The sequence below is a fragment of the Pseudorca crassidens genome, chromosome 6 (assembly GCF_039906515.1).
Source record: "Pseudorca crassidens isolate mPseCra1 chromosome 6, mPseCra1.hap1, whole genome shotgun sequence".
Classification (NCBI taxonomy): domain Eukaryota; kingdom Metazoa; phylum Chordata; class Mammalia; order Artiodactyla; family Delphinidae; genus Pseudorca; species Pseudorca crassidens.
Window position 1 is genome coordinate 11,423,812 of NC_090301.1, and position 27,334 is coordinate 11,451,145.

Consider the following 27,334-nt stretch of genomic DNA (forward strand, 5'->3'; position numbering starts at 1 on the left):
CACCCTTTTCCATCCCATTCTCCACATGGCAGCAAAGGGGCCACTCAGTGCCAGGCTGAGAACATACCCGCTGCCCCCAGGAGAAAGACCAGGATTCTCACCGATCCTGCAGTGCTGGGCAAGACCTGCTCCCCACTCTCCCCCTGCAGTCTCACTGCAACAATTGCCCCTTCTTTCTCCACAATCCACATCCTCCAGCTTTCTTTCAAGTCCTCTAATTCCAGAATGTTCCTACCTGAGTCTCTGAACCTGTTCTTGCCTTTGCCTGGAATGCTCTCACTCCCACACGTTGGTGGCCAGCTCCTGTTCAGACTTCAGCCGGCAGCTGTCTCTTCCTGGGGCACCTTCCCTGACCCACAGACTTGGTTAAGATCCCTCTGCTATAAGCCTCTCCTTCCCAGCACCCCTCACCATTGGAACCAAAATATATCTTTCGTTCTTTGTAACCACAATTGCCTTCCAAGGAGGGCAGAACCTATGACACTGCTGGATATCTTAAGGAGTCTGACTGTGAGAGTGTACGGGAAAACTAAAACATTCTACCTAATACAGTAACAATGACAACGCTGGATTTCTCGGAGGTATCCAGAAACAGGAGCAATGAGGGATGGAGGGGTGGATGCTATGGGACAAAGGGTACAGAGAGGGCCCAAGTGGAGTGACTGGAAAAGCCCTTTGAAGAACAGAGTTAGCATGCTCTTAAAACATTCTATTTACCCAGGACTGCATCAACAGATCTACCTGTCTGTGTCAAAGACTTCTCCCTGGGTAACTTGACTCCTATTAAACTTGAGTCCAGAAAGAATGTTTTTTCCAAGTAACGAGGACAGCTGTGGCAGGAGAAATGTCTGTAGAAGCTGACATGATCAAGACAGACTCTGTGGGATGGATGTCCACTCTACCTGACCATCCTCCTGCAAATGTCCACACGGCAGACTTGGTGGAGGAGGGTGGGGGGAGGGGTGGGGGCAAAACAGGAAGTAAGATAACTGGTGCGGCCGGGTGCAGAAGTGGCCAGCAGGGAGGGGCAGGCAGGGCGGACTCCAGCCTGTACCCCGCTTTCGTCAGACAACAAAAGCTGTAAATATTACCTCGGAAATTCCCCAAGATCAATGTTAGCTGAAGCTCCATCCAGTGTTCCTGAAGAGCTGCTGTTAAGGCCTATATGTAGCTGATTTATATGTCCCCAGACACACCCAGGTGCAATAAATCCCAGGACGACGACGGAGGTGAATACGGTATCGATCCCACGTCAGTTTCTCAAGACCTATTCGACTGGCTCACGCGTCCCTGTTTTAACAGTTTCTGGAAATTCTCCCAGAACAATAATCATGTTTTCTTAATTAAGAAAAACGTTTCATTCTAATCAATCAAGTAAACCACACAACAGTGTAAGGGAGATTAGACCTTTAGAACAGCATCACAAACTTCTCCTGTCAAGGGGCAGGTAGTAAATTAGTCAGGCTATCTACCATCTCTGCTGCATATTTTTATTTTTTCTTATTTTTACAACCCTTTAACAATGTAAAAACTATTCTGAGCTTGGGGACAGTACCAAACCAGACCAAGGACAGATTTGGCCTGGGGCCATAGCTTGCTCTTCCTTTCTTTAGAGTAAGGAGAAACGGTGACAGGGCCATTTCACACTTTTTGATGCCCTGGGAGGGAGCTCAGATGGAGAACCTGAGCTCAGAGACGTAAAACAACTCCTCCAAGTTCTATAACCCGAAAAGACAAAACCCAGATTCAAACCTCATCTCTGTGCTGGCCTATACCTTCCAAGGCTCCTCTCGCCATGAGGCTGTGAGAGGCAGGCCATAAAAGATGACTCAGCCACCACAAGCACGGGCAGAAGTCTCACTTGTGAGCAGCCGTCCACACAAAGGAGTCCTGAGAACACGGCCTGAGGCACTCAAAATCCACACTCTTCGCACAGTTCGTCTACCAAGCTTGTGCATCTTGGAGAAGTCAGTTCTGACTATGTGGACTGCCTATAGAATCCTCCAGATGTGGCTCTGAGTAGGGGCCGGGAGGGGCACTGTTTATCCTGTTTCTGCTCTATGTCAGGCACTGTTGTGGGCACCGGGTCTACACAGTGAGCTCAGAGTCTACACTGTGTGCACGATCTAAGGTGCGTGCGGAGTCTACAGCTGTGAGGTGTCCTCTATCACTGCAGGGTAGATATACATATGTATGTATACGAAAGGCCCATATGCTTCCTCTATGGGGCAAGGGGAACGCGTGGGCTTTGGCAAATGCGGGGCTTGGCCTTGCATGTGTTGTGGCTCAGTTTCCCTGCCGGTCCGCCCCCCCCCGCACCCCACACTTGGCAGTTGTGCCCATCAACAGCGGTTCCCTGACCCCCCGGTACCTGATGCTCAGCTGTGGCTGCAAAGCTAAGAGCAGCCATCCCCTTCCAATCCTTTCATCTGACGCGTCGAATCCTCTGAAGGACATCTTTCTCTCCTTCAAAAACAATTGCTAGAGGGGCTTCTCTTTTCCTGATTCGATTCCAGCTGACAAACACAGTGAGTGCAAAGTCCTGAGGTGGGAACACATGTATTGCAGAGAGAGAGAGGCTGGCAGGGCTGGAGGAGGAGAAAACGATGCCGGAGTGGGGAGAAGCCAGAAGTAATTTACACCCACCCGGAGAAGGGCCCCGTGAAGCATCCTAAGAAGTCTGAATTTTATTCTGGAAGCTCTGGAAAGGCACTGCGGGGTTAAGGCAAGGGAGGGAATTAAACAGGAAAGGGGAGAAGTGGGCAAAACCAGACTGAAGAAACAGAACTAAGGAAATATAAATAAATAAAATAATGAGACAGAATAACATGTTCTGGAAAAGAAAAAAGTGACTAAAAGGTACGTTAGTAATTATTTGTCAACATCTGACGGGCTCTTTTTTTCTTTTTGCGGTACGCGGGCCTCTCACTGTTGCGGCCCCTCCCGCTGCGGAGCACAGGCTCTGAACGCGCAGGCTCAGCGGCCATGGCTCACGGGCCCAGCCGCTCCGCGACACATGGGATCTTCCCGGACCGGGGCACGAACCCGTGTCTGTCCCCTGCATCGGCAGGCGGACTCTCAACCACTGCGCCACCAGGGAAGCCCTGAAGGGCTCTTTCTGATTTTTTACATTTGCCCCATGTTTTCCATCTATTCCAAAGACAGAGGAAGGCCAGCCAGCCTCAAACCATAGAAGCATTTAGGTTAGTGACACGGGAAAAAATCCCCGACTGTAGAAAGAGGTTGAATACCCTCTTTTCTTGAGAAAGTACACAAATAAGATAGACAACTAGTGATTTTTAGCTGGGTGAAATCTAATTTGAAGACAGTTGTCGCATGTCCCTAGCAATTGGATCCACACAATCATGGATCATTTGGTCTCATGTTTATATTCACGCTTGGAAAATGTAGCCTTGCTTCTTACACTGTGTGTTGGTTTACTCTCTGTGTGTTCAGAAAGGCTAGTTCCTCAGTCTTCCATAATAGACAATCTTCATGTTAGGGAAACAAAGTCTGGAAATTACCTTATAACATTGTCATGACTATGTTATGAACTGTGTTAACAGTGATAAGAAATCATCAGTCATTGCATCTTGAACATGTGAGAGGTCTGTGGCAGGAACCCAGGTAATGGGGTATTGGGACCCAGAGGCAGGCAAGGATCAAGGGAACAAGGTAGCCGCAGTCGTCAATGACCAGTCAGCTCTCCCACTGACGCAGGCGCTCGGCTGAGGTCACAGCCTTAAGCTAATCACGATGATGTCACAGGAACAGAATATGGGACGTGACATCCAACCCTCACACACCCCTCATCTGTCAGCTCTGGGCCCAGAGGGAGACTGGCGCATTCGAATCAGGTCCCACCAGACTAGTGGTCTCCACCCGGAGTTGGGAGGGGTGGGACTTGAGAGACAGACAGAGCATTTCTGCCCTGAAGGTAGAAGCCGGGAAAGCAGACCTAAAACTGGACCCCAGATCCTGAGGCCAAATGGGGTGGGAGGCACAGGTCTGGGAGAGAGGATGAGAAACAGGAAGGGGAACAAGTCCTAGAGCAGGTGGGCTGGAGCAATGCCGCAGGTGCCGGCCACCCCGCCCTGGCTTCACGCCCAGAATGGACAGAGCCTGAACCTGACATCACTGAGACCTGGCCTAGAACCCCGGCTCTAAGTCAGCACTTGGGGGATGTGGGGCAAAGTACTTGACCTCTTTGAGTCTCAATACCCTCCTTTTTAAAATGGGAATACTGGAGGTCTTCATTATCTAGGGATAATTGGTACAGGGGGAAAAAACTTGAATCTATTTAGACAGGAAATAAAGTTTCACAGCAAATAATTTAGTAACACGATTGATTGCAACCCTATCTTTAAAAATGAGGCTAAAAATGATGCATATAAATTATTTTGTTTTATGGTTAATAAAATATAGGTTATGATTACCACTGTGTGCTCATTTCTAGAATGACAAATAACTCAGATTTGATTGCAGGGTTTTGGCATATTTTTCCTGACAACATGTTGGAGGGCTCCATCATTTCCTCTAAGCATTTCTCCTAATATTTTGATAGGCAAAGAATTCCCTCCCCATGAAATTACAAAACCACACCACGTTTGTAATATTCTTTTACTTTTCCATTGAACTTAGCACATTCTAATGTACTCAATATTTATCCATTAATATTTATTTTCTGTTTCCTCCCATGAGCATGGAAATGTCAGGTGGCAAGGATTTGTGTTGGGTTTATTCACTGCTGTATCCCATGTGCTTAGAACAGAGCCTATCACACAGTAGATTCTCAAGTAAATACTTGCTGGATGAATTGAATTAAGCAGTGAGTTATACTTCAACCAATTCCCCAATGACTTATACGCTTTCATGACTCTAAAGAATACGACAAACGTCATCATATACGCTTCTACATACACAAAACCGCAGTCAAATCCTCTACATCTAATCTACGCTGGTTTAGAAACTGTATGGAAAACTACCTCTATGAGCAAAACAGCTCGCTGTTATTTTGCTCGTGACTATTTATTGCAGATACACAATAAACAACTCTATTAGAACTGCTTCTCAGATCTTGTCCTGGAGGTTTTCCATTTTGCTCTGCCACAGTCGAGGCACACGACTCTAAAAGAGCTACTCATTTACTCCCGTTTTCCCCTTCGCTCTAATACAGAGCTATGTTCCTCTTTCCTCTGGGATAAGAAGGTGGAGAAAGCAAGCTCTTGTCTGCTTCATTGTTATCGCTCCAAGTTGAGCCTATGGGCAGAGTGGAGCACTTTAGGAAGTTGAATGTCAAGGTTCATGGTGACTGTGGACTGAAACCAAGATCCCATTAAATTAACAATGTTTATTTTAGCTTTCTGTTTTATAGATAATAGTGTGTAAAATAGGTAACTGATAAGGACCTACTGTATAGCACAGGGAACTCTACTCAATACTCTGTAAGGACCTATATGGGAACAGAATCTAAAAAAAAGTGGATATATGTACATGTATAACTGATTCACTTTGCTGTACAGCAGAAACTAACACATTGTAAATCAACTACACTCCAATAAAACTTTTCAAAAACACACTGTTTATTTTCTGTGAGAAAATATACCACATCATAGCAACATAAGACATGAAGAAGAAATTGTTTGTGAGAAAGACACATGAAGCAGAGGGACCTGCATAAGCCAGACGTCTGGAGGGGCCGCCTTACATCACCAGTGCATTTTCCTACTTCGTCATGACTTCCTTCCAATTTCACCTTCCACAACATTTCCCCGAAGGGTGTTCTACCCGATAGCATCCCATGAACAAACAAGGAATGACCAGATATTCCGTTTGAAAGAACACACTCTCTTTTAATATTTTTTGTTGCCTCAGGTGATGTAGGGAAGAACAATAATCAGTCCCCACTTCTTTACGGGGCGGGGGGTGGCAACTCCATATGAAAGCAAGATTTGCAATGAACCTTTCCAAACCCTACCTCCCATCCTTCGACTGAAGGGCATCTTTGGGTTTCCCTCCCAGTAGACATGGTTTTGAGCATCCTAACTGACTGCTCTGCAGGAAGAACATCTCACCCATCCCCTGGACTGCTGGGACTTCCTCCTCCCACGCCTAACTTTCCAGGGCCGCCAGTCCCCACGGGATGAGCACAGACAGTTAAGAGTGGCTTTCAGGCCTCTCTGGACTGTGACCCCTGCCACCCCAGCCCCTCACTGCTCCTTGGACTCCGGCCACACACACCCTGACTATCCCAAGCCTGCCCCATTCTCCGTGTGCCTATTTTGTACTTTGGCTCGGATGCCCTCCACCTTTGTTTGCATGCATCCCAGCCCTAACGTTTGCAGGGCTGAGACTTGGGTACAAATGGAATTGCAGACTGTACAGTCTCAATACTATAAAGCAATAAATCATGTTAACAGACTGTTAACGATGTGCTCTATCCTTTTGCCTGGTCAGATATACCATCATAAAAACCATATGAAAGGGCTTCCCTGGTGACGCAGTGGTTGAGAGTCCGCCTGCCGATGCAGGGGACGCGGGTTCGTGCCGGGGTCCGGGAAGATCCCACATGCCGCGGAGCGGCTGGGCCCGTGAGCCATGGCCGCTGAGCCTGCGCGTCCGGAGCCTGTGTTCCGCAATGGGAGAGGCCACAACAGTGAGAGGCCCGCGTACTGTAAAAAAAAAAAAAAAAAGAAAGAAAAAAAAGGAAAAAAAGAAAAAAAAAGGAAAAAATATGTATAACTGTGTGACTTTTGGCAAAATGCCAAAGACAACTGAATTTAATCACTACTGCATTGTGTCTGGGTATTATGTTGATGGGTCAGGATGTCGGATGAGTAGTAAAATAGAGATACACATAATTCATAAATTATTATATGTTTATTACAGAGTGTTTTTCCTTACCTTCATTTCAGCAAATTATTAACTATTTGGAATAATAAAGATTAAAAAATAACTTCTAATCTATTGACCGTAATGATCTAAAGGTTTAAAAATGAAATGTAAAAGTATTCAAACTGTACAAAATTTAAATATATTTTCATCAAAAAAATAGAAAGTGTAAAAGTAAAAAATTTAAAGTTTTTTTCACATGCTTAAAGCTTAACTTTCTTGGAAAAAAATCTTCAAAATTACCTATAAAGTTAAAAGATAAAAATCAAATTATAATTAATGAACATTTTAAATTAAAATTATTTAAGTAAAACTAAAATATTTCTTTCAAAAATATGTAATTAACTTTTAGCAGATACATTATGAGAGTAAAAGCCATCACAAGGCTAGTGTTTAATGTCCATGTAGTGCCACAGTAAAGAATCAATAGCCCATTTCATGCATGTAAACAAATGTAGAGAAAATATGTGTTGTTTAATACTGTAAACACTGCTCAGCAACCACATGCAAATGTTGTGGACACCACAGGGACATGTGAGTATCTCCAGGACAAGGAATTAGAACACAAAAGAAGATGCAAAAAAATGGATGCTTGCCACTCCTTACGGAAATGATACTTTATGATACAAGAATATTCTGAGGAAGCATTTGACAAGTCAGTCAGACGCTTCTCTTGCCTAAGTGTCTCTCCATCCCACAAATCCTCCTCCATGCTTTCTGAAGCAATCAGCCCACAAACCTCCACAGCAGTCGTGAGCCCCTGTTTCCAGGACATAGGGCAAGGGCTGTGGACACCATTGCCCCAGGGCCCGAACAGTGTGTCATCTCGCAGCAGCGAATGTTGAGGATTACGGGCCAAGTTCTGGATCCTACGTGGCAGAGGGGCCCTTGTATTCTTTAATAGATTTATGTCCATATGCTTTTGGTATGTGGGACCCTAACATGAAGGGCCTCAGGCCTCTTGCCCAAATCTAAGGGTGCTGCTGGGTGCATGGAAAACTCCTGTGATTATTGACGAATCACCCCCATGGAGACCTCCTCTGGGAAGGAGGGACCACCACTGGGACTTGACTCTAAAACAGGACTCAGCATGTGGCACTGAGATGGCTTGTTTGTACATAAGCTCTCATTCCCCTGCAGTCTCCTTGAGGGCCCATAGCTTAAAACCAAAATTTACTGGTACTTTGCTGTGTTTCCAAGGTAACACATACTCAATTTGCCAAATACAAAATTATACTGAATCTGTTTTTCTAGCTACTCCTGCCATCCTGTTTATGTGGCCGGGTGGAGAGCCACCATGCTCTTGGAAAGAGGGTGTTTCGTGTTCCGGGGCCGACAGGTCCAAACGTGGGTCTGTCTACAGGATCTGATTCATGCTGTGGGATTGCGTCTGGTTTCTGTCCACCAGCTGGTTCATCTAAATATCAAGTTTACAATTGAACAGAAAGACACCCGACTGGAAGTTAGAAGTCCCAGCCTAACCGTGAGTGAGTCACCTTAGCTCCCCTGAATCTGACTGTCTTACTTCTCATCTATAAAATACTAAGGTTGAGCTGAGAATCTCTACAAGCCTTTACAGCTTTAGCAGCACAGGAGTCTACTGAGTTCTCAAAATTAAATTCACAGGTTCTCTAGCCCACAGACTCTTGTATATACTTTGGCTACAGTGGGCATTAAAATTTTTTTATGTATATATAAACAACTCTCAATCCAATATGATCCATCGGTCAAAATCTGCCCTGCAACACAAATAGGTCACAGCCTGGTTCTGAGGGTGCAAAAATTCCCACCAATGGGGTCAGCGGAATGAAATGATACTTTTAAATGTATTTCATTCTTTTGAAACATTTACTTTTCTGTTTGTGGAACTTCTGCACTTGTATTCCTACTTATATTGGTTATATACAGTAAGTATATAACCAGTACAGTATATTTCTTACAGTTTCTAATGTTCCCTAATCTTCCTAATTTCTGAATAAAACTCTAGGAAAATATGGTATCTCAGTGTCTTGTTTTGATTTGTTTTTTATTTATCTTTGGCTGCATTGGGTCTTCATTGCTATGCGCGGGCTTCTCTAGTTGGCGGTGAGTGGGGGCTACTCTTCATTGCGGTGCACGGGCTTCTCATTTTTTTTTGATGTTTTTGAGGAGGGGTGGAAATGATGGAGTTGACTTTCAGCAATATGTTGCAAAGGTCTGGAAGGTTTTGAGGTGAAAGACAGGGACACACTGAATTCACTGGGGTAATGCTAGCTACTCTAACATTGACACAAAAACATACAATGAAAAACATACAATGACTTAACATAATAGACATTTATTGCTTGTTGATGTCAACTATCCTGAGCAGTCCTAGGTGGGCAGAAGGGGCAGGGGTTGGGGCCTCTAGCTGGTACAGATTTAGGTCCGTGGAAGCTGATATTTTCAGCACATGACTTCCAGAGTAGCTTGGTTGTCTCCAAACTATAGATGGAAAAGAAGAAAATGGATGACCTCCATCACTTTGTAATCTCCTTAGATGAAAATAACTTCCCATTGGTTAGAAATAGTTACATGGCCCAACCCAGAGGCATGGGTAACTGGGAAATGTAGTCCGGGGCTGGGTGGACACTTCTCAACCACTCTACATGAAATGTAAAAACACAAATGCTAGTGGACAGTTAGCCATATCTGTATATAAAGCCCAAGTTTTTCAGTCAAATCAGCCTCAACTGATTTGACTGAAGTGTGTTTAGAAGAGGACGCCTGACATAACATGGGTGAATGTTTAATACCCATTCATATCACATGAATTCCTCCTGGGGTAGTACTGTCAGGCATACTCAGTGCATGGTTGGAGCTACTTAACTCCAACCATGGAGTGAGCAGAAGACAGTAAAAGCTAGAGAATTTTAGGAAATGCGGTCCCTGGTGTTTGACTACAATCCTTACTGCTCCTAGGTCCGTGGTGTGCAGTGGGCTAGGAGAAGAAGCATTGGGTCGGGCGGGGGGAGGACAAAACAGAGTGCTTTTGCTTTACCTCTTGTTTTCACCAATGGCACAAATATGACTTGGCTGTGACTCCATTCTCTCTCATATATATAAGTCCTATCCCTTGAAAAACCATATTTTTCTAATATGTTTTCTTGAGATGTGTTCTCATGTGAATCAAACAGGTAGTTTTAACTCGTTTTTAAAATGTTACATGTCATCCTAGACATGTAAGTATATCTAGACATTCTAGGCATCTAAGACATGGAAGAAACACAAACATGACTGAAATCACTTAAAATGGTACATAGTAATGGTAATCCCAGCTACTCTAGAGAAAGATTTTTCCATACAATTTAAATGAAATCACCCTGGTGAATTGTCTTCCTCAATATTCATTTCAATGTCATTCTAGTATAGCTTTCAGTACAGTAGAGACTGGAATGATTACCAACTACATTTTCCAGGGACTTCCCTGGTGGTCCAGTGGTTAAGACTCCACACTTCCAATGCAGCGGGCACGGGTTCGATCCCTGGTTGGGGAATTAAGATCCCACATGGGTGGCAAAACTACATTTTCCAGAATACTCTACATCTAAGTCTGGATATTGCAATAATTAGATCAATCCTTGAGCGATATTGAAACGGAGCAGGACCCTGCGGTCCTTGCCTGCCCCCCACCCCATGTCCTCAGCCTGCATTTTGTCTGTAGAAAAACTTTAGAAAAGAGTAAGTTTAATCAGAGAAGTGAGAACATGCAGCAACAAAGGAAAAGAGTCAAAGGAGACCAAATAATAATAGTTTGGTCATTAAGCAAAGTCAAGGACGTTTAGTTCCTCCTCAGGGGCTATAGATAATATTCTGAGCCGTATCCTGTGAGCTGTGTTATAGATACTGAAAGCCCCATCAGGTGGAAGAAGTTAACTACGTGATGACCAGACTGTAGCCACGACATAAGCTGCCACAATTCCGAGAACAGGTCTCAAGGCAATGGGAACAAACCGACCCTGGAACTGAAGATTAACTGTACTTAAAACAATCAAGATGACCCTGGTCAGACCACTGAATGACCAATTTCAAGATGACTCTCAGAGCTGACTGTGCTTTTTCTGCATGTAGCCCCCAGCCTCCGTCTATAAAAGCTCTTGCCCACTGATTGTCAGTGGGGTGGGGAGTCGGCCTTTGGACAGGAGTCCGCCCTCCCCTCGGCAAATTTTCCTTTCCACCAACATGCCTCTTTATTGGCTTCTGAGTGGCGAGCAGCCAGACCCCACTTTCAGTAACAATATGGAAGACAGCAAGGAGGTAGAGGCCCTCTTTCTGCTGCTTCTGTCTGTGGCTGTGAAGGAAGATGGGGGGCAGGGGTTTTGAGTTTTCTGCACAGCCGCAATGTTCCTGGGTCCAGATACTACTTTCACGGAAGCTAAGAAGAAGTTGCAGTGGCAGGAGAAGTCAAATTCAGCGTTCCAGGGTCCTGTCTACCCTTGAGGTTGTGGAGGGGCAGTGGCAGCAGCAGTGGCGGTGGGTTCCTGGACTGCGGCTGCCGTGATGTATGCATCCCAGAGGTAGCTTCTTGATTTCCCTGCCTTTGTGAGGACTGCAGAGGCAGAAGTTCCCCTGGGGCCATTCAGCAGTCATGTCCTGGAAGGCATTCCTGGAGACTGCCCCTCCAGCCCTCCCAACAGTTTTGTACTCGATTCCCCAATTATCCTTCTTCCAGCTTAGCACAGCTAGAAGAGTTTGGGTTTTCTGCAACTGACAGTGGTACATGAAATACCTTTCTGACCATCTTTTTGTGTCAAATTCTAGCCATCTTCCAAAGCCGAGAGGAATCCTGCTTCTTTGCCCATCTTGATAGAATCCTTCTGTTTTCTTGACTCCTTTTGCTATTTTAGTATGGCAAGTTATTTGTATACTTTTCTATCCTTGGTTTTAGTAACTTTGGCTTTGTTTTCAAAAAAAAAAAGAAGCCCACTTAAAGTACTAATAGGCGGATAATTTATTATGAGAATATAGAGGCATCTCACAGTAAACAGACACAGGACCAGCAGTCAGTCTTCATAGGGTAGAGACCAAGAAGTAGAAAGCCTGTTTTGTGTGTGTGAGCATACAGCCTGAAACTGAACCCTAACATTTTGACTAATCAAGAACATTGGCAGTAGAGAAAATGTTTTCTCCCAATCTCATATATATTCATTTTCTTGTTGAACCATTTCAAAATAAGGATCTTCCATAGCTGGTAATAATATCAATACAACAAGAAAAATAGGTTATATTAACTGGATATTCTTGTTTTTACTTTTTATATGGCATACTGGTATAATGTAAAATATGTTAGAAGGGTGTATTTTAAACCCATTTTTCTTATCTGCTGATTTTCATGTATAAATTTACCTAGTAGCAACCACAGATTTTTTTCCCACCTACCTTCCCCACCCCATGGTAACGTAAAATCATCCTTACTTCCTGCAATACTCCTCATAATAATGTCCTGCCCTACTGGACTCTGAACTCATTTCTGTAATTTTTTTTTTTTTTTTTGTAAGTGCTGAGCTTTAACTAGAAAGCTCAGGATAAAAGGCAAGACAGTGCCACAAAAACAGCCACCCTGACAGGGTTTCTCCTCGAACCAGGGGGTGACCATGACCTGCTGTGAAGGATGGACAGCCTGCAATGGATTCAGCCTGCTGGTTCTACTTCTGTTTGGAGTAACTCTCAATGCAATACCTCTAATTGTCAACTTAGTGGAGGAAGACCAAACTTTTAAAAACCCCATCTCTTGCTTTGAATGGTTGTTCCCTGGGATTATTGGAGCAGGTCTGATGGTGAGTGAAATTTATTTGACTTGATTTGGAGCTATTTTACTGAACACGGTCTAAAGACCATCTTGCAGCCTTGCCGTGAGCTATGTCTTGGCTTAGGATATAGTGAGGATCAGTGAGTACGGTATTAATTTATATTGGCATCAGTGAAGAACAACAATTTAAATGAACTGTGGTACAGGCTAGGGAGCTTGGGCAAAAAATAAGATATTGATAAAAATTGGGCTTCCCTGGTAGCGCAGTGGTTGAGAGTCCGCCTGCCGATGCAGGGGACATGGGTTCATGCCCCGGTCCAGGAAGATCCCACATGCCGCGGAGCGGCTGGGCCCGTGAGCCATAGCTGCTGAGCTTGCGCACCCAGAGCCTGTGCTCCACAACGGGAGATGCCACAGCAGTGAGAGGCCTGCGTACCGCAAAAAAAAAAAAAAAAAAAAAATTGGTTGGGTAATTACGTATCATACTTCTTCGCATATAAGGCTGCTCTTCCAAGCTTCATAGTTAGTGTTCGGGACTTTTTGAATTTATTCCCTCAGCTTTCCTTTGCCAAAACCAGCTCTGAGTATTCACAGGGAATACGGCAAAAGCGAGAAGTGCTCAATAGGAAGGGCAAGAACATTCCATGCCCGATGAGTCTCCTGGATGATGATTGTGAGGCACGAACATGGCATTGCCTGCACCGAGGGGAGTTGGCCCAAGAGGTTGGGGACTTGAAACCCTGGCTTTCTGACCTCAGGGATGTTTTGATTCAGATCTTTTACAACCCGTACATCATGGTGCTTGTTTAATGTTCGATCATTTTTAATAGGGCTATCTTTGTTGAAGTCCGTAGCAGAGCAGTGTAAGATAGAACTCCCCAAGGTACCTGGTCATAAGTCACCCGAGGCACTTGTAATACGTGCAGATTCACAGACCTTCTGGGAACTCTGATTCAGCAGGCCTGGGTGGTACCCATGGTGTAGAGCAATAAATCCTGTTTTCAGACATGACAGGATATTGAGATATTCTGGTTGTATATTCTCCAATATACTACTGTTAGCAAATCATTTATCCTGTGATTTTGTTTCCGTATCAGTCAAATGGGGATGTAATTGAAGTTTGAAAATTCAGCATTCAAGAGCCTTGTTTTTGTGATACCACTTGGGTGCTATAACACCCACTTGTGGTCTCGTTAATGCCAGAGAAATGCGCCTTTGCTTGGATGTATGTGTGTGTGTGTATGTGTGTTACAATGATGATCAGTTATTGCTTCTAGTCTTATTCTAGTCTTATCTCCAGACTTAACATGAAAACACTTGTAGGTCATTATATATGAAAGAGAGACCACTGTTAAGTGCTAACCACTGGGTTCATACATTACACTATCTTATTTAAATGCTATAATAACTTGGCTGAGTAGTTATTAACATTTATATTTTAACAGACCAGCAAACAGAAGGTTAAGAATGTTAACAAGGTCACATAGTAGGTGTGAAACCCAATTCCAGATTTATCTGACTCCAAAGCTCTGTTTTCCACCAGTATTAGCAACATAATCCTCATCACCTGTCTCAGGCTGACAAAGGGGAAAGACAAGATCTATAACTTAACCCATAAACTTAAGTGACCAGGAAACTGAAGCATAGAAAAATTATATAAATATGAAATCGTTTCAGAGAATCTGGACTTTTTTTTTTTTTTTTTGCGGTATGTGGGCCTCTCACCGTTGCGGCCCCTCCCGCCGCGGAGCACAGGCTCCGGACGCACAGGCTCAGCGGCCATGGCTCACGGGCCCAGCCGCTCCGCGGCATGTGGGATCCTCCCGGACCGGGGCACGAACCCGCGTCCCCTGCATCGGCAGGCGGACTCCCAACCACCGCGCCACCAGGGAAGCCCTGGACTTTTTTTTTGCAGTACGCAGGCCTCTCACTGTTGTGGTCTCTCCTGTTGCGGAGCACAGGCTCCGGCCCGGGGCATGAACCCGTGTCCCCTGCATCAGCAGGCGGACTCTCAACCACTGCGCCACCAGGGAAGCCCTGGACTTTTCTTGTTCCAGGATTAAGTTTGCTTTATCACCTCAATAAATATTAACAATGTGCTGGTATCACGCCAGGCTCTTACTATTACTCGGTATTGTGGAATACCTTCAAAGTATCACACAACCCTTTGAAAAGTTCAATAGACATTTTATAGCTAGAGCCTCAAACTCTAGACTAGGCTCACAAGCAAATAAGTGGGTGATAGAAAGGTTATTTTCTTGATCCTTGGCTATATATAGAATGTGGAAGAATATCTTTTTTCAAAGGGAATTGTGTCCTTTACATCTATCAAAATACTGACTTAGTTCAAAACATTGAACTCTCAATATACTTGTAAATACACAGAAAAGTTAATGAAGAAATCACTGTCGTGATAAGCACTTTTGTCATAGTTCTTGAAATCTTTCTAATCTGTAGCATTTTAAATTAGTATTGTTTCAAAAACAGGGAATTTTGCAGGAAGTAGTCAATAATAAAAACTATGGAATTCATTATCGATTACTCCATAAAATACAGTCATTTTATGGTTTTATGATTTACCCAAAACAGAGGTGAACCTTGTCATCTTTGAAACCATAACTAAGAGTAAAAATGTTACGTAATTACCTTCACCTATTATCTGCTAAATGGAAAAATCCATACACATTCTTTTTCCAAGTCCTGAAAAAACGACTTGAAACGTTTCCTTGAAATGTTTCCTCTAAAAAATAAAGACCATTTTATTTTATAGATTAATTGTAAGCCTAATCTTAATCATGCCTATTTACTGAGTTCACTTATTGTGTAATAATTCACCAATTATTAAAATCTTAACAGAGAAGAAATTGTTGAATGTTACATTAGAAAATATTATGTCTAACAAAAATTTTCAAAATAGATTTTATATAATGAGCCACTGTTTTGTTACTTGCATGTTCAAGTACTTAGAGGAACCCTGAAAGTTTGAATTCTATTAGAGTTGTAATGGTCTAAAGCTCTTCTGTACTTCACTGATGAAATCATATGCCTTATTTCTAAAACTGGATGAAAATATGGATTTCTGTAAGGAAAAATAAACAGTGCTACTTCTTTATAAAAACAAACGACTATCAAGAAAGTTTCACAAAAACTCATGCATTCAAATGTGCTTAGGAATTGAAGAGAAAGATTATTCTCAAGATTACTTACTTGTGCAGGAGATTATCTGGAAGACTTATAATTCAGTCACATACACACACACACACTTTCACATTTTAATGTTCATCCTATAAAGAGCCCCTCTAATTTCCAAAGCTCTGAATAAGCAAAATGGTTGAAATACAGAGTTACCAAGTTACCCATAATGATGTAACAAAGATGTGTCAACATGCCATGAAGTCAACCAGGTGAGGATTCATACATGATAAGCTATTTTTACTTTATAAAATTCCTTTGCAAGAGAAGCGAACTATGAAAGTATCTCTTTCAGCATCTCTGAAATAAATTAACCTTCAAGAAAGTTAGCAGAGTTTAATTTACATCAATAAGGAAAATGGAATGATTTATCCATTTTAATTATAATTTAATGTTGCTCTTTCTTTTAACAGATTAATTTTCTAAATCAGGGGTTAACACGTTTTTTTCTGCGAAAAGCCAGGTAGTGAATATTTTAGCCTCTGTGAGCCAGTCTCTCTCACAATAATTCAACTCTACTGCTGGTGCGCCAAAGCAGCATGGATAATAAGTAAGCGAATGGGCATGTCTGTTTTCATAAAAGTTTATAAAAAAGAGGCAGTGGGCCAGTTTGCCAGTTCCTGTTCTAAATGATTTGTTCCTTAAGCTCAGAAGGCAGTATCACTTCTAAGTACAACAAAAGAAATTTAGCCCATGAACACTGACACCTATTTGGGTACATACATTTCTTTTCCCTTTTCTTCTGGGCTCTCAGCTATGCCTTGAATGGCTAGGCTGCCATACATACACGTGCCCTTTGAATTATAAGAGTGTTGGTGGTCAAGGCAGTATGCAAGCAAAGCTTGATAACAATACAGTGTTTTCCATACGTGACACGGAGTCAGCACATGGTCAGAGTGGGGTGAAGTCTGTCAGGAAAGCTGCCTTGTAAGGCTGTTCAATCCGAGACCTGCTCTGAAAGGACAAAGGTGGACATGGTCTTGGAAAAATGGATTGGGGAAGGAGCAATTAGGAGGAGGACAATGAGATGAGTGAGGGGGTGATGGTGGTGGGGAAGATGAGAAGGTGCAAGCTCTAAGGAGGAACAGAGAATTGCTAGAATCGGCCAGTGTGACTGGAATAGTGGTTGAGTCTGGGCTCTGGAACCCTAATGCGCAACTGTGACTCCCAACTCTTCCACTTTCTTAGGCAAGTTACTCAAGCTTCCTGTGCCTGAGTTTTCCGACCCAGTAAAATGGGGATAATTGGCACCTACCTCATAGGATTTTTTTTTGTGGTACGCGGGCCTCTCACTGCTGGGGCCCCTCCCGTTGCGGAGCACAGGCTCCGGACGCTCAGGCTCAGCGGCCATGGCTCACGGGCCCAGCTGCTAGGCGGCACGTGGGATCTTCCCGGATCGGGGCACGAACCCGTGTCCCCTGCATTGGCAGGCAGACTCTCAACCACTGCGCCACCAGGGAAGCCCTACCTCATAGGATTTTTACGAGGCTGTGAATGAACTAAAACACGTATAGCACCTATAACAGTGCCTGGTATGTTGTTAGAACTCAGTAAAATGTTAGAAAACAAGAGTGGAAGGAGAGAGAGAGAACTACTCAAGGGCAGCTGTGCTGAGACGGCAAAAAACTTATGGCTAAAATATCTTAAGTGTAAGGAAGTAATCGATATTCAACCCTTCAATGATACAAAACTTCTTTCATGAAGAATTTCTAGTTATAGCTGCTGACTAGTTATTAGTAGAAATTTTAACCTAAGGCCTGTGAACATGGCATCATTTCTTACAGCTTTCCCCAGCAATGTGTGTTCCCTTGACACAGAATGTAATACAAGATTTCTAAACATCAGTGTGAAGTGAGATCATTCCATACCATGGATACAGGAGTAGAAAGGAGAATGTAGAACTAAAAGTAATTCTCAAATCATAAGTTTGGGGAACTACTGAGCTGGTGGTGACCCTGGGAGTGAGAGGAAAGTTAGGGAAGTGGGAGAAGGGTAGTGACAGAATTCTTAGCTCCCAACTACCAGGCAGACAAAACCATCGAGTTCCTTTCTGAATCCTTGCCAGATTAATTCACACTATTTTGGGGAAATTGGGTAAGTGGTTGCAGATTATAGTTAAAAAAAAAAAAAAAAGTGAATTTTGGATGATGCAGCCATTCCTTCAGAAACATTCCTCCAAAATAATGAATAAATAACTTTATTTAAAATCCAAGTCTCTCTAATGACTCAAAGTAAAAATGTAGATGGAAGTTTTAAATTGCTATCCTGAAATCCCCCATCCTTTCCCCCTTTTTAATCTTTATGGTCCAAATGGGGATCGTTAAGGGTCACAAGATCAAGGACATTGTCACATCTCCTTTTATTCTCTTAAGCCTCTTGGCTTCCCACAACTGCTGGCAAGTAGAAAGTGAAGATTATTGCTTTATCAACTGATGAGAAGTAATAATATTCTTTGTTCCTGTTGATGTAATTTCCAGGTCATTCCAGCAACAACGATGTCCTTAGCAGCGAGGAAAAGAGCATGCTGCAATAACAAAACCGGGGTGAGCACAGCACAGCTGGTCTGGTGCATAAGCAGTTACCGGCATCTCAGCAAAGCCGCCGAGGCGTCAGCATCTCCTGAATCACCGTGTGGCTCCAGTGGCAGGGCTGGTCCTAGAAACACGTTATTTAGAATAATTTATATGATAATGCTGAAAGTGTGAAGTTTGTCTTTTTGTTTTCCCATAAAAATTTGGTTTTGGAGCGAGCTTTCAGACCTCTCCTCAATCTTCGGTTTCAGTCTAAAAGTTTTCAAAGAAAGGAGATTTATGTCTGCACTCAGGGCTGTAATCAATTTCATAATACTCAAATACTTGTTACTTTTGTGGTGTGTACAAAATACTTAGGGAAAAAGTATCCTCAGTTCTCTTATGCATGTGAAAGACTGGTTTACTAGGAGCAGAATGTTAATTGTCCTTATCCAGTTAAGTTAAAGGAGACAACACTTATTTTTTCAAACATTTGGCATGTATAAAATTGTAACTATGTTAAAAGTAAAGGAAATTAATATTTATTAACCTTCTCTCACTATACTCAGAACATTTTCAAATACGCTATCTTATTTTTCTGAAAACCCATACGTTTTATGATCTGTTTTACTGAGAAATTGATCCTCAGAGAAAGCATATAACCTGCCAGTGTAGCACAGTTATTAGGTAGGTTTGTATCCAAATCCATCAGACTCCAAAATTCCCAGTCATCATACTTTTTATGCCATGAACATTGTTACGAAGTAACACCGAGGGCTCTCATAATTCTTTAAGGAAGCAGGTAGATCAATAAATAAGAAATCACAGTAAATATTCCTGACTGAGCTTGAGGTTTTAAAGCAATGGTTCTCAGCCTGATGGGAACATTAGAATCACCTGCGGAAAATCTTAAAAATACCAATGCCTGGTGGTCCCCCTGAGATTCTGCATTAGTATCTTTCAAAAGCACCTTGTGTGATTCTCATGTGCTCCCAGGGGTGAGAGCCACTGTTTAAAAGGGTACATATTTATAGCCATGAGTTTGGTTTATTTATTTTTTAAATTACCTTTTCCTGACATTTGGTATTCATATAGGATTATAGTTACTTTGCTAGTTATTTACAGTCTATCTTTGTTCCTGACACACTGTAGTGGTCCGTTGAAATGGACAAGGTTCACGTAGAGCATAAGAGTTCAGGTTTTTCAGAAACAGTGGCAAGACCAATGATCTTTTAGCAAGTCTAATGAAATGGCAGGCACTCTGCCCTCTGCCTTCTTGTGTAAGTCACACCTAATCAAACTGTGATCTTAAGATCTAGGACTGTAAGGTGTCAGCAGAATGGCAGCAGCTGATGATAAAGACTGCATGTGCTGCTGAAACTAGAAACAGACAGGCAACATGTAACAACATGTGCAAATGTGCCTACTTTATTTTTCAGATGTTTCTTTCATCACTTCTGAACGTGATCACAGTCACTGGAGCTGCATACTGCCTGACGGTGTCCATCCAGGCTCTCGCGGAGGGCCCTCTCATTTGTAACTCTCAAGGCAACAGAACTTCCAGTTGTGAATTGTCATTTGAAAACTTAACGTGAGTAACCGTTTGCCGTCTTACACAGCTGCAGCTAGTTAGGTTAGGATAGTGTGGTGCTGACCCAGTGCCATGTTATCTGGCGTGGGACAGATTCTTAGGTATTTAGCACATTAATCCCAATTGGCCCAATCGCAGAGAAATGGAGGAATCACTGCATTCAGAGTGCTTTGGGTATGGTCTCGTCTAAAAGGAGTAGTTGACTTAGATGGATTATCCTTGTCCTTTAAAAATCTACAGCTGCATATGTGCATGTATATTAAAAAGTTCTGGAAATATACACCAAAAACTTAACTTTCATCTTTGGAGAATGGTAATGGAGGATGCCCTGGGGGAAGGAAGGGAGCACTGACTTTCTCCACTTCTGATCTAATTTAATCTGTAGACCCTGGGACTTCCCTGGTGGTCCAGTGGGTAAGATTCTGTGCTCCCAAGGCTGGGGGCCCGGGTTTGATCCCTGGTCGGGGAACTAGATCCCTCATGCATGTCCCAACTAAGAAGTCTGCATGCCGCAACTAAAGATCCCGCGTGCCACAAGGAAGATCCTGTGCACTGCAGCTAAGACCTGGCGCAGCCAAAATAAATAAATAAATATTTTAAAAAATTGTAAGCCCTAAGCATATATTACCTTTATAATTTGATAAACTGAATAAAAACACAATAAGTAAAAAAAAAAATCTAGAGGCTTACCTATAAGCCTTAAGAAAGAAACAAAGCAGCAGCCAATGGAATCATGCAAACATAATAGAAACACAGTCAGCATGACAATGAATCAAAAGTTTAACTCACAGAGTAACAAATAATGCTGAAGAGTTACATGGAAATGGCTCATTTCAGTCTTGTAAGATGGTTCTGGCCTGAATCTAGGCACAATTTGTAAAACTGGAAGAAAAGAACAACCTAATTCATTCGTTACCTATATATTGTTCAGTATGGAAAATAACTAGAATTCACTTTTGTAGTTACATGAAAAATTTTTTTTCCCTTTTTCCTTATCTCGCTGCATTAAAAAAGAAAAATCTCTCAAAATTTGCATACCACAGCTGTTGTGGATCAAAATCCAAAGAAACTCCCTTTACTAGTAGAGCTGGAGTAGAAAATTAGAGATTTCAACCACACATGCTATACACATTCAGTCCTCAGCGCATGGCTACTCACCATGTACCAGGGGCCAGGCCAAGCTGGAGGTCACAGCATCAAGGTATTCCCACTCTAGTTGGGGAGACAGACAGTTACGGAGAGTAAACAATTACAGAAGAGTGACCCTACGCTCGCTGCAAACTGCAATGAGCATACTCATATTCCACGTGCTGACATGCTGTTGTTCTTCCCAGGCTGCACATCAGTTGCTGGTATGCAGAAATGCAAACTCTCTAAGAACACTTAGTCCTACTGTAGAAAACCAAAGATAAATCATGTCAGGACAGATGTGTTAGGGCTAAAAGTTTCTCATTCTCCATACCTTGTTACAACAAGGTTTTAACCAGACATATTTGAAATGCCTTTTGTGAGTAAACATTGTACATCGGGTTTAAGAACAGACGCAACACACCAGTTTTGCACTAAGAACTGAGCTCCTTGAACGGGGGAGCTTGTTTTAGTTTCTTTAGCCAGTAGAAGAGTGCCTGCATGAATAGGTGCGACCACAGGAAACTTAATATTCAACCCTTTCTGACATAGAAAATTTCATACAGTTCAACCTAAGAGTAGATCCTCTGTAGATGCTTGTTGAGTGATGGGATATACGATGTCAACGTTTTACAACTGTTAAGAGTACAACGGCACATGCTCAGAAACCCTCATCTTAGCTATAGTTTCTGGGCACGATGTTTCAAAAGCACTTTCTGTTTTACCATACATGTCCTTTTCTAGGCACAATGCTGCATTCTTTAGACGGTCAGTGGTATTCCTGAATATCTTATCTTTATCATTTCTTTCATTTTGTCCAGTGCCATTCATCCAGAATCCTTCAATCTGCAGTGGTTCTTTGACGACTCTTGTGTTTCTCCTACGGATTTCAATAATCCCTCCAACAACAACACAACAGCCAGTAACTGGAGAACATACAGCTTACACTTCAATTCTATGGAAAACAAGCATAGGATTATCCATTTCTCAGTATTTTTAGGTCTACTGCTTGTGGGCATTCTTGAGACCCTGTTTGGGCTCAGTCAGATACTCATCGGCTTCCTTGGCTGTCTGTGTGGAGGAGTCTCTAAGCGAAGAAACCGAATTGTGTAGTTTAATAATAAAAAAATGGAAATACTAGTTTGAACCATTTTAGAATGACATTTAAAAGACATGCTTTTAGAAATTCAATAATGGAACATTATCTAGAAAGCTGTGGATGAGTCAGTTTAATCCAAAGGTTGTTTTTAAAGTCACCTTTGATGTACTTAAAAAACAAGTCAAGCTTCCACACTGAAGCATGTTGGTAAATGCACATTTTCATATGGAAAGAAAAATATCATCAGTGGTTGACTTTGGGGAAAAGTGGAGAGAAGCTTTCAATTTGTTTTGTGTCTTTCTGTACTATTTGGATTTTCTAACTATGTTCTCATATGTGGAGAAAGGAAGGGAGGGAAGGAGGAGGGTAAGCAGGAACAGAAGTTATACTGGAAGCCAAAGTATGGGACCTTTTTATTGCATTTCTTTATACTTCAAAAAGGTTAAATATATACAGTTGACCCTTGAACAACACAGGTTTGAACTGTGCAGGTCCACTTATAATGCAGATTTCTTCCAAGAGTAAATAAATACTAGAGTACTACACGATCTGCAGTTGGTTGAATCTGTGGGTGCAGAGTCCTGGATACAGAGAAACCCAGCATATGGAGGCCCAACCAAAAGTTACATGTGGATTTCTGACTGCGTGGAAAGCTGGCGCCCCTAACCCCTGAGTTATTCAAGTGTGAACAGTAATCTAAATACAATCAAGTTTTTAGACCTAATTCAGCTTACAGAAAATCCAGGGAAAGAGGACATTATTCAGACAAATTCAAAAGGTGGGACAGTAAACAGTCAATGGTCCCCTGTTTTCAACAAGAAAATGTAGTATAAGAAAAATAAAAGGTTGGATGGGTGGAGGGAACTATTCTAGATTAAGAGAGCAAAGAGACAGACATGATTCAACCAAATAGATTACGTGAACCTCGTTGGGGATAACTGGGGGAACCTGCACAAGGACTGGTTTAGGTAATATTAAGGGCTTACTGTTAGTTTTTTTATGCCTGATGATGGTTTTATGGTTATGTAGGAAAATGTCCTTATTTTTCAGAAATGCATATTTATGTGTTTGGGGGAAAATGCCATGTTTTTAAGACATTTCAGTTAAAAAATGAAGCAACTGAAAAATGTTACGTTTAGGTGACAGGCATATGGCAATTCATTACACTCTTCAATTTTCCTATGTTCGCATTTTTCGCAATAATTAAAAAAACAATAAATATCTAGGGAAATAAAATCAGTCTTTTGAAATCTGGCTTATATATATGCCACACTTTAAGACAGGATAACGAAACAGCATATTTACCATATTAAAATGTTATAAAATAGACAAAACTCAAAATCTACAATTTTCTGAATATGATCATTCCTGCTTTTTTTTCAATTATTTATATTCACTGGGCTTAAGATTTTAGAAATAATTTACAATACATATATTATAGCTGTCCCCCTCCCCCCAATCAGTAACATCAAGAACTTATAGGCATTTTTTTCTGAACCCATTTACTGTATAAAGACCTTCTTCCTATACTCCTATAAATACCTATTTATCCTTAAGGTCTAGCTTAAAAATCTACTATTTGAAAAAGCCTTCCCAGAGTGAATGATTTCAACAAACTAAGTTAGCACTTACCCAAACCACGATTATCATACCTGTCACAATGTAACGTAAATATTTTTGTTTATAAATCCATCACTTTAACACAATTTAAGAGAACAGGGACCATGTCCTTCTCATCCATTTATTCATTAGCTCTTTCCTTCTTCAGGTCCTCAGCAAGGCCTCTTCTCTGCCCAGCTCCCACCTCTCACTCCCACCTGTCTAAGCTCTGGCTAAATCCTCTTCATCTTTCAGACTTCAGCACAAGTATCACTTTTTCTGAGGCTTTCCCTAACAGCCTAATGGAAGGCAGGCTTCCCTTTACTCTCTCCTTTAGCGTTCTTTCATTTACAGCAGGGGTCCCCAACCCCCGGGCTGTGGACCGGTAGCGGTCCACGGCCTGTTAGGACCCGGGCCGCACAGAAGGAGGGCAGTGGGCGCGCGAGCGGAGCTTCAGCATCCGCCGCTCCCCGTCGCTCTCATTTCCACCTGAACAATCCCCCACTACCCCGTGGAAAAAACGTCTTCCACGAAACCGGTCCCTGGTGCCAAAAAGGTTGGGGACTGCTGACTTAACAGTACTGATCACAATGGCAACAGCATTTTAATGTGTACTTGTTCCTTAAATTTCACTCTCCCCCATAAGACCATAAGCTGCATGGGTACAGGGATATTTTTCTTTTATTCACTCCCGGGAGAGTCAGTACCAAGTACCGTGCCCGATACAAAGTAGGGCCACTACGAATATTTTGTTGAATGAATTAATCCTATCTTTAGTACTCAGCTTTTAGCCAAGACTCAACACTTACTAAATGAATGTCAAACTGCCAAGAGCCACAAAATTAAAACACAAGTAAAATAAACACGACAGCTCACTGTATTTGACTGAACAAGTCAATGACAGTGCATATAATCTTCATTAGCCTGGAAATGGGCGAGAGATGACCCCAGTTTGCTACAGGGTCATGAACAGAGACGTGAGCCTCTCATTTCAGAGGGCACAAGAAAGGATGGTTGGCAGTAGCACAATCAGCTGAAATAGCTGGCAAGTTAGTTCTTTGCAATTTTGGTCTTGTGGAAACTGCAGCCTTGATTAAATGCCTAAAGCCGATGGGCCACTTGTGGTGAGGTGGCTTTTGGGGACATGCCCTCTCCACCCCGGTACCTAAACTTACAAATGCACGTCTATACACCCACCCCCCCCACACACATACAACATGCACCTAATCATCTACAAAGCTCATTGTTTTTTATTTCTCACTTCCATTCCCATGTTCAATCTCACTTTGGAATCTTTATACTTTTTTTACTGCATCCACCATCTGAAACACTCTCTCCCTGTTCTTGGGCATATATCTCAAATTCCTTCTCCTTCATAAAATTATTTTTATAATCCTCTACTTCTTTAATAAGCCTTATTTCCCTCCTCCTCCATTAATGTCAATTCCTTAAGAGCAGGGCTTGTGGTGCATCTGCTATAACCGCTTACTACTGAGGTCAGTGCTGTGCACACATGACTCTCTACTTACTGACAGGATAATACATTGTATGTAAAAGAACAAGTTACGGTAGTTACATTTTTCCAAACTTGAGGCCAGAAGAAGTTCAATTTCAGTGTCAAATATGATCAAGAAGCTGGATAACAGACATTCATGCAGGAAAAGAAGGAAAGCTCTCTTGCAAATATATTTTCATAAAATTATCCCTCAAAGTGTCAATAACCAGCAAATGCTTCAACAAGTATTCCTAGAAGTGAAAAACGCCCAACCTTTAAACAGAGTTCCGAAAGTAGTGGCACAATGTACTTGCTACACTTGTACTTGCTACTTAGTTGTATGGCACTAGTGAGTATGGTAGGTTGATTACTGTTACTGGCCCTGACTGTATCCTTTTCTTCCACTGTTCCCTGCATCTGGAATCTTTTCTTCATTCTCTGCTTGTTGAAATCATATATTTATTTATTTCAAGGTTCAGCTCAAATATCTAAGAAGTATTTCTTGACCATCCTGACCAGGAGTGAATCTGTTCCTCTCAACTCCCAAACCACTTTCTTACAATGATGAAAAATGACTTCTAGGGAAGGGAGGCTGGCATAGCTGGACTTGGTTTTGGAGTTAGAGAGACTCAAGCTCTTTTGTTTTTAGATCTGTGACAAGGTGAAGACATGTTTCTTTGTTGTCCCCTTTTGGTTGCTAAGTTGATTTCTCATTTACCCTTTCACTGAGGGTGTAGTTTTTTGGGGTTTGAGTTTCATGCAGGAGTCTCCTGTTATAGCTAATGCCTGCCTAAGAAGACATGTAATTATATCTCCTACCCCCGTATAGCCATTAAGAGAGAAAGTTCTAGGTCTCCAGTGTTTGGTAAAAGTCAATAGGGAGAAAAATAGCTTTTGTGCTTATCTCCTGGAATTCCTGCTCATGTTCATTTTTGACTTTTATGGAATCAATCCTTTTCATGTCTGCCCAACAAAAGAGGTGTTAACTTTATCCACTATTCTTTTTAATTTAATTTAATTTATTTAGTTTTGGCTGCGTTGGGTCTTCGCTGCTGCGTGCAGGCTTTCTCTAGTTGCGGCGAGTGGGGCCCCTCCTCGTTGTGGTGTGCGGGCTTCTCATTGCGGTGGCTTCTCTTGTTGCAGAGCACGGGCTCTAGGCAGGCGGTTATCAGTAATTGTGGCTTGTGGGCTCAGTAGTTGTGGCTCGCGGGCTCTACAGCGCAGGCTCAGTAGTGGTGGCACACGGGCTTAGTTACTCCACAGCATGTGGGATCTTCCCGGACCAGGTCTTGTACCCATGTCCCCTGCACTGGCAGGCGGATTCTCAACCACTGAGCCACCAGGGAAGCCCTTATCCATTGTTTTTTAAATCATTTTTGTAGTTTCAATTATTCACAGAAATTACCTTGAGATATACATATAAAGATAGAATATAATTAATGACATCATTAGGATATTATAAAAGTCAGAAGACTTTCATGGGTAAAAAAAATTGTCACCAAACTCAGGATAAACCCTAGGAATTAAAGAAAAGAATCCTTCCTCCAAGTATTTTTTTTTTTTGGAAGGACAGGAGAGAAGCAAGAATAGAACAGTTCAATATACCTACATCTAAGGAATTTCCCCTAATTGCCTTTCTCAAAACTCACTGCCTTGGTAGAAAGATACTGAAGATGTATGGAGAATACTGCACCTAAGTAAAATTCTATCCATTTCTGAAACAAAAAAAGGAAAAAAAAAGTTTGGGAACTAAAGGTTCCCAGCACTTGGTTTCATTGATGCATTTAATCTCATCAGATTTAGTATATCAGCTAAATACAATGGAAAAAGCAACACAACTGAAGGTTTTTTTTTTTTTTTTGCGGTACGCGGGCCTCTCACTGTTGTGGCCTCTCCCGTTGCGGAGCACAGGCTCTGGACGCGCAGGCTCAGCGGCCATGGCTCACGGGCCTAGCCGCTCCGCGGCATGTGGGATCTACCCGGACCGGGGCACGAACCCATGTCCCCTGCATCGGCAGGCGGACTCCCAACCACTGCGCCACCAAGGAAGCCCAACTGAAGG

The 27,334-nt window shown here is 42.4% G+C and overlaps 1 protein-coding gene across 1 annotated transcript; it reads left to right on the forward strand.

The window, feature by feature from the left end:
- The first annotated feature begins 12,503 nt into the window (after window positions 1-12,503).
- Window positions 12,504-22,192, forward strand: TM4SF20 (transmembrane 4 L six family member 20). Its single transcript, XM_067740362.1, has 4 exons — window positions 12,504-12,686; window positions 18,328-18,393; window positions 19,800-19,951; window positions 21,901-22,192. The coding sequence occupies exons 1-4, from the start codon at window positions 12,504-12,506 to the stop codon at window positions 22,190-22,192; spliced, it is 693 nt and encodes a 230-aa protein (XP_067596463.1).
- The last annotated feature ends 5,142 nt before the right edge of the window (window positions 22,193-27,334 follow it).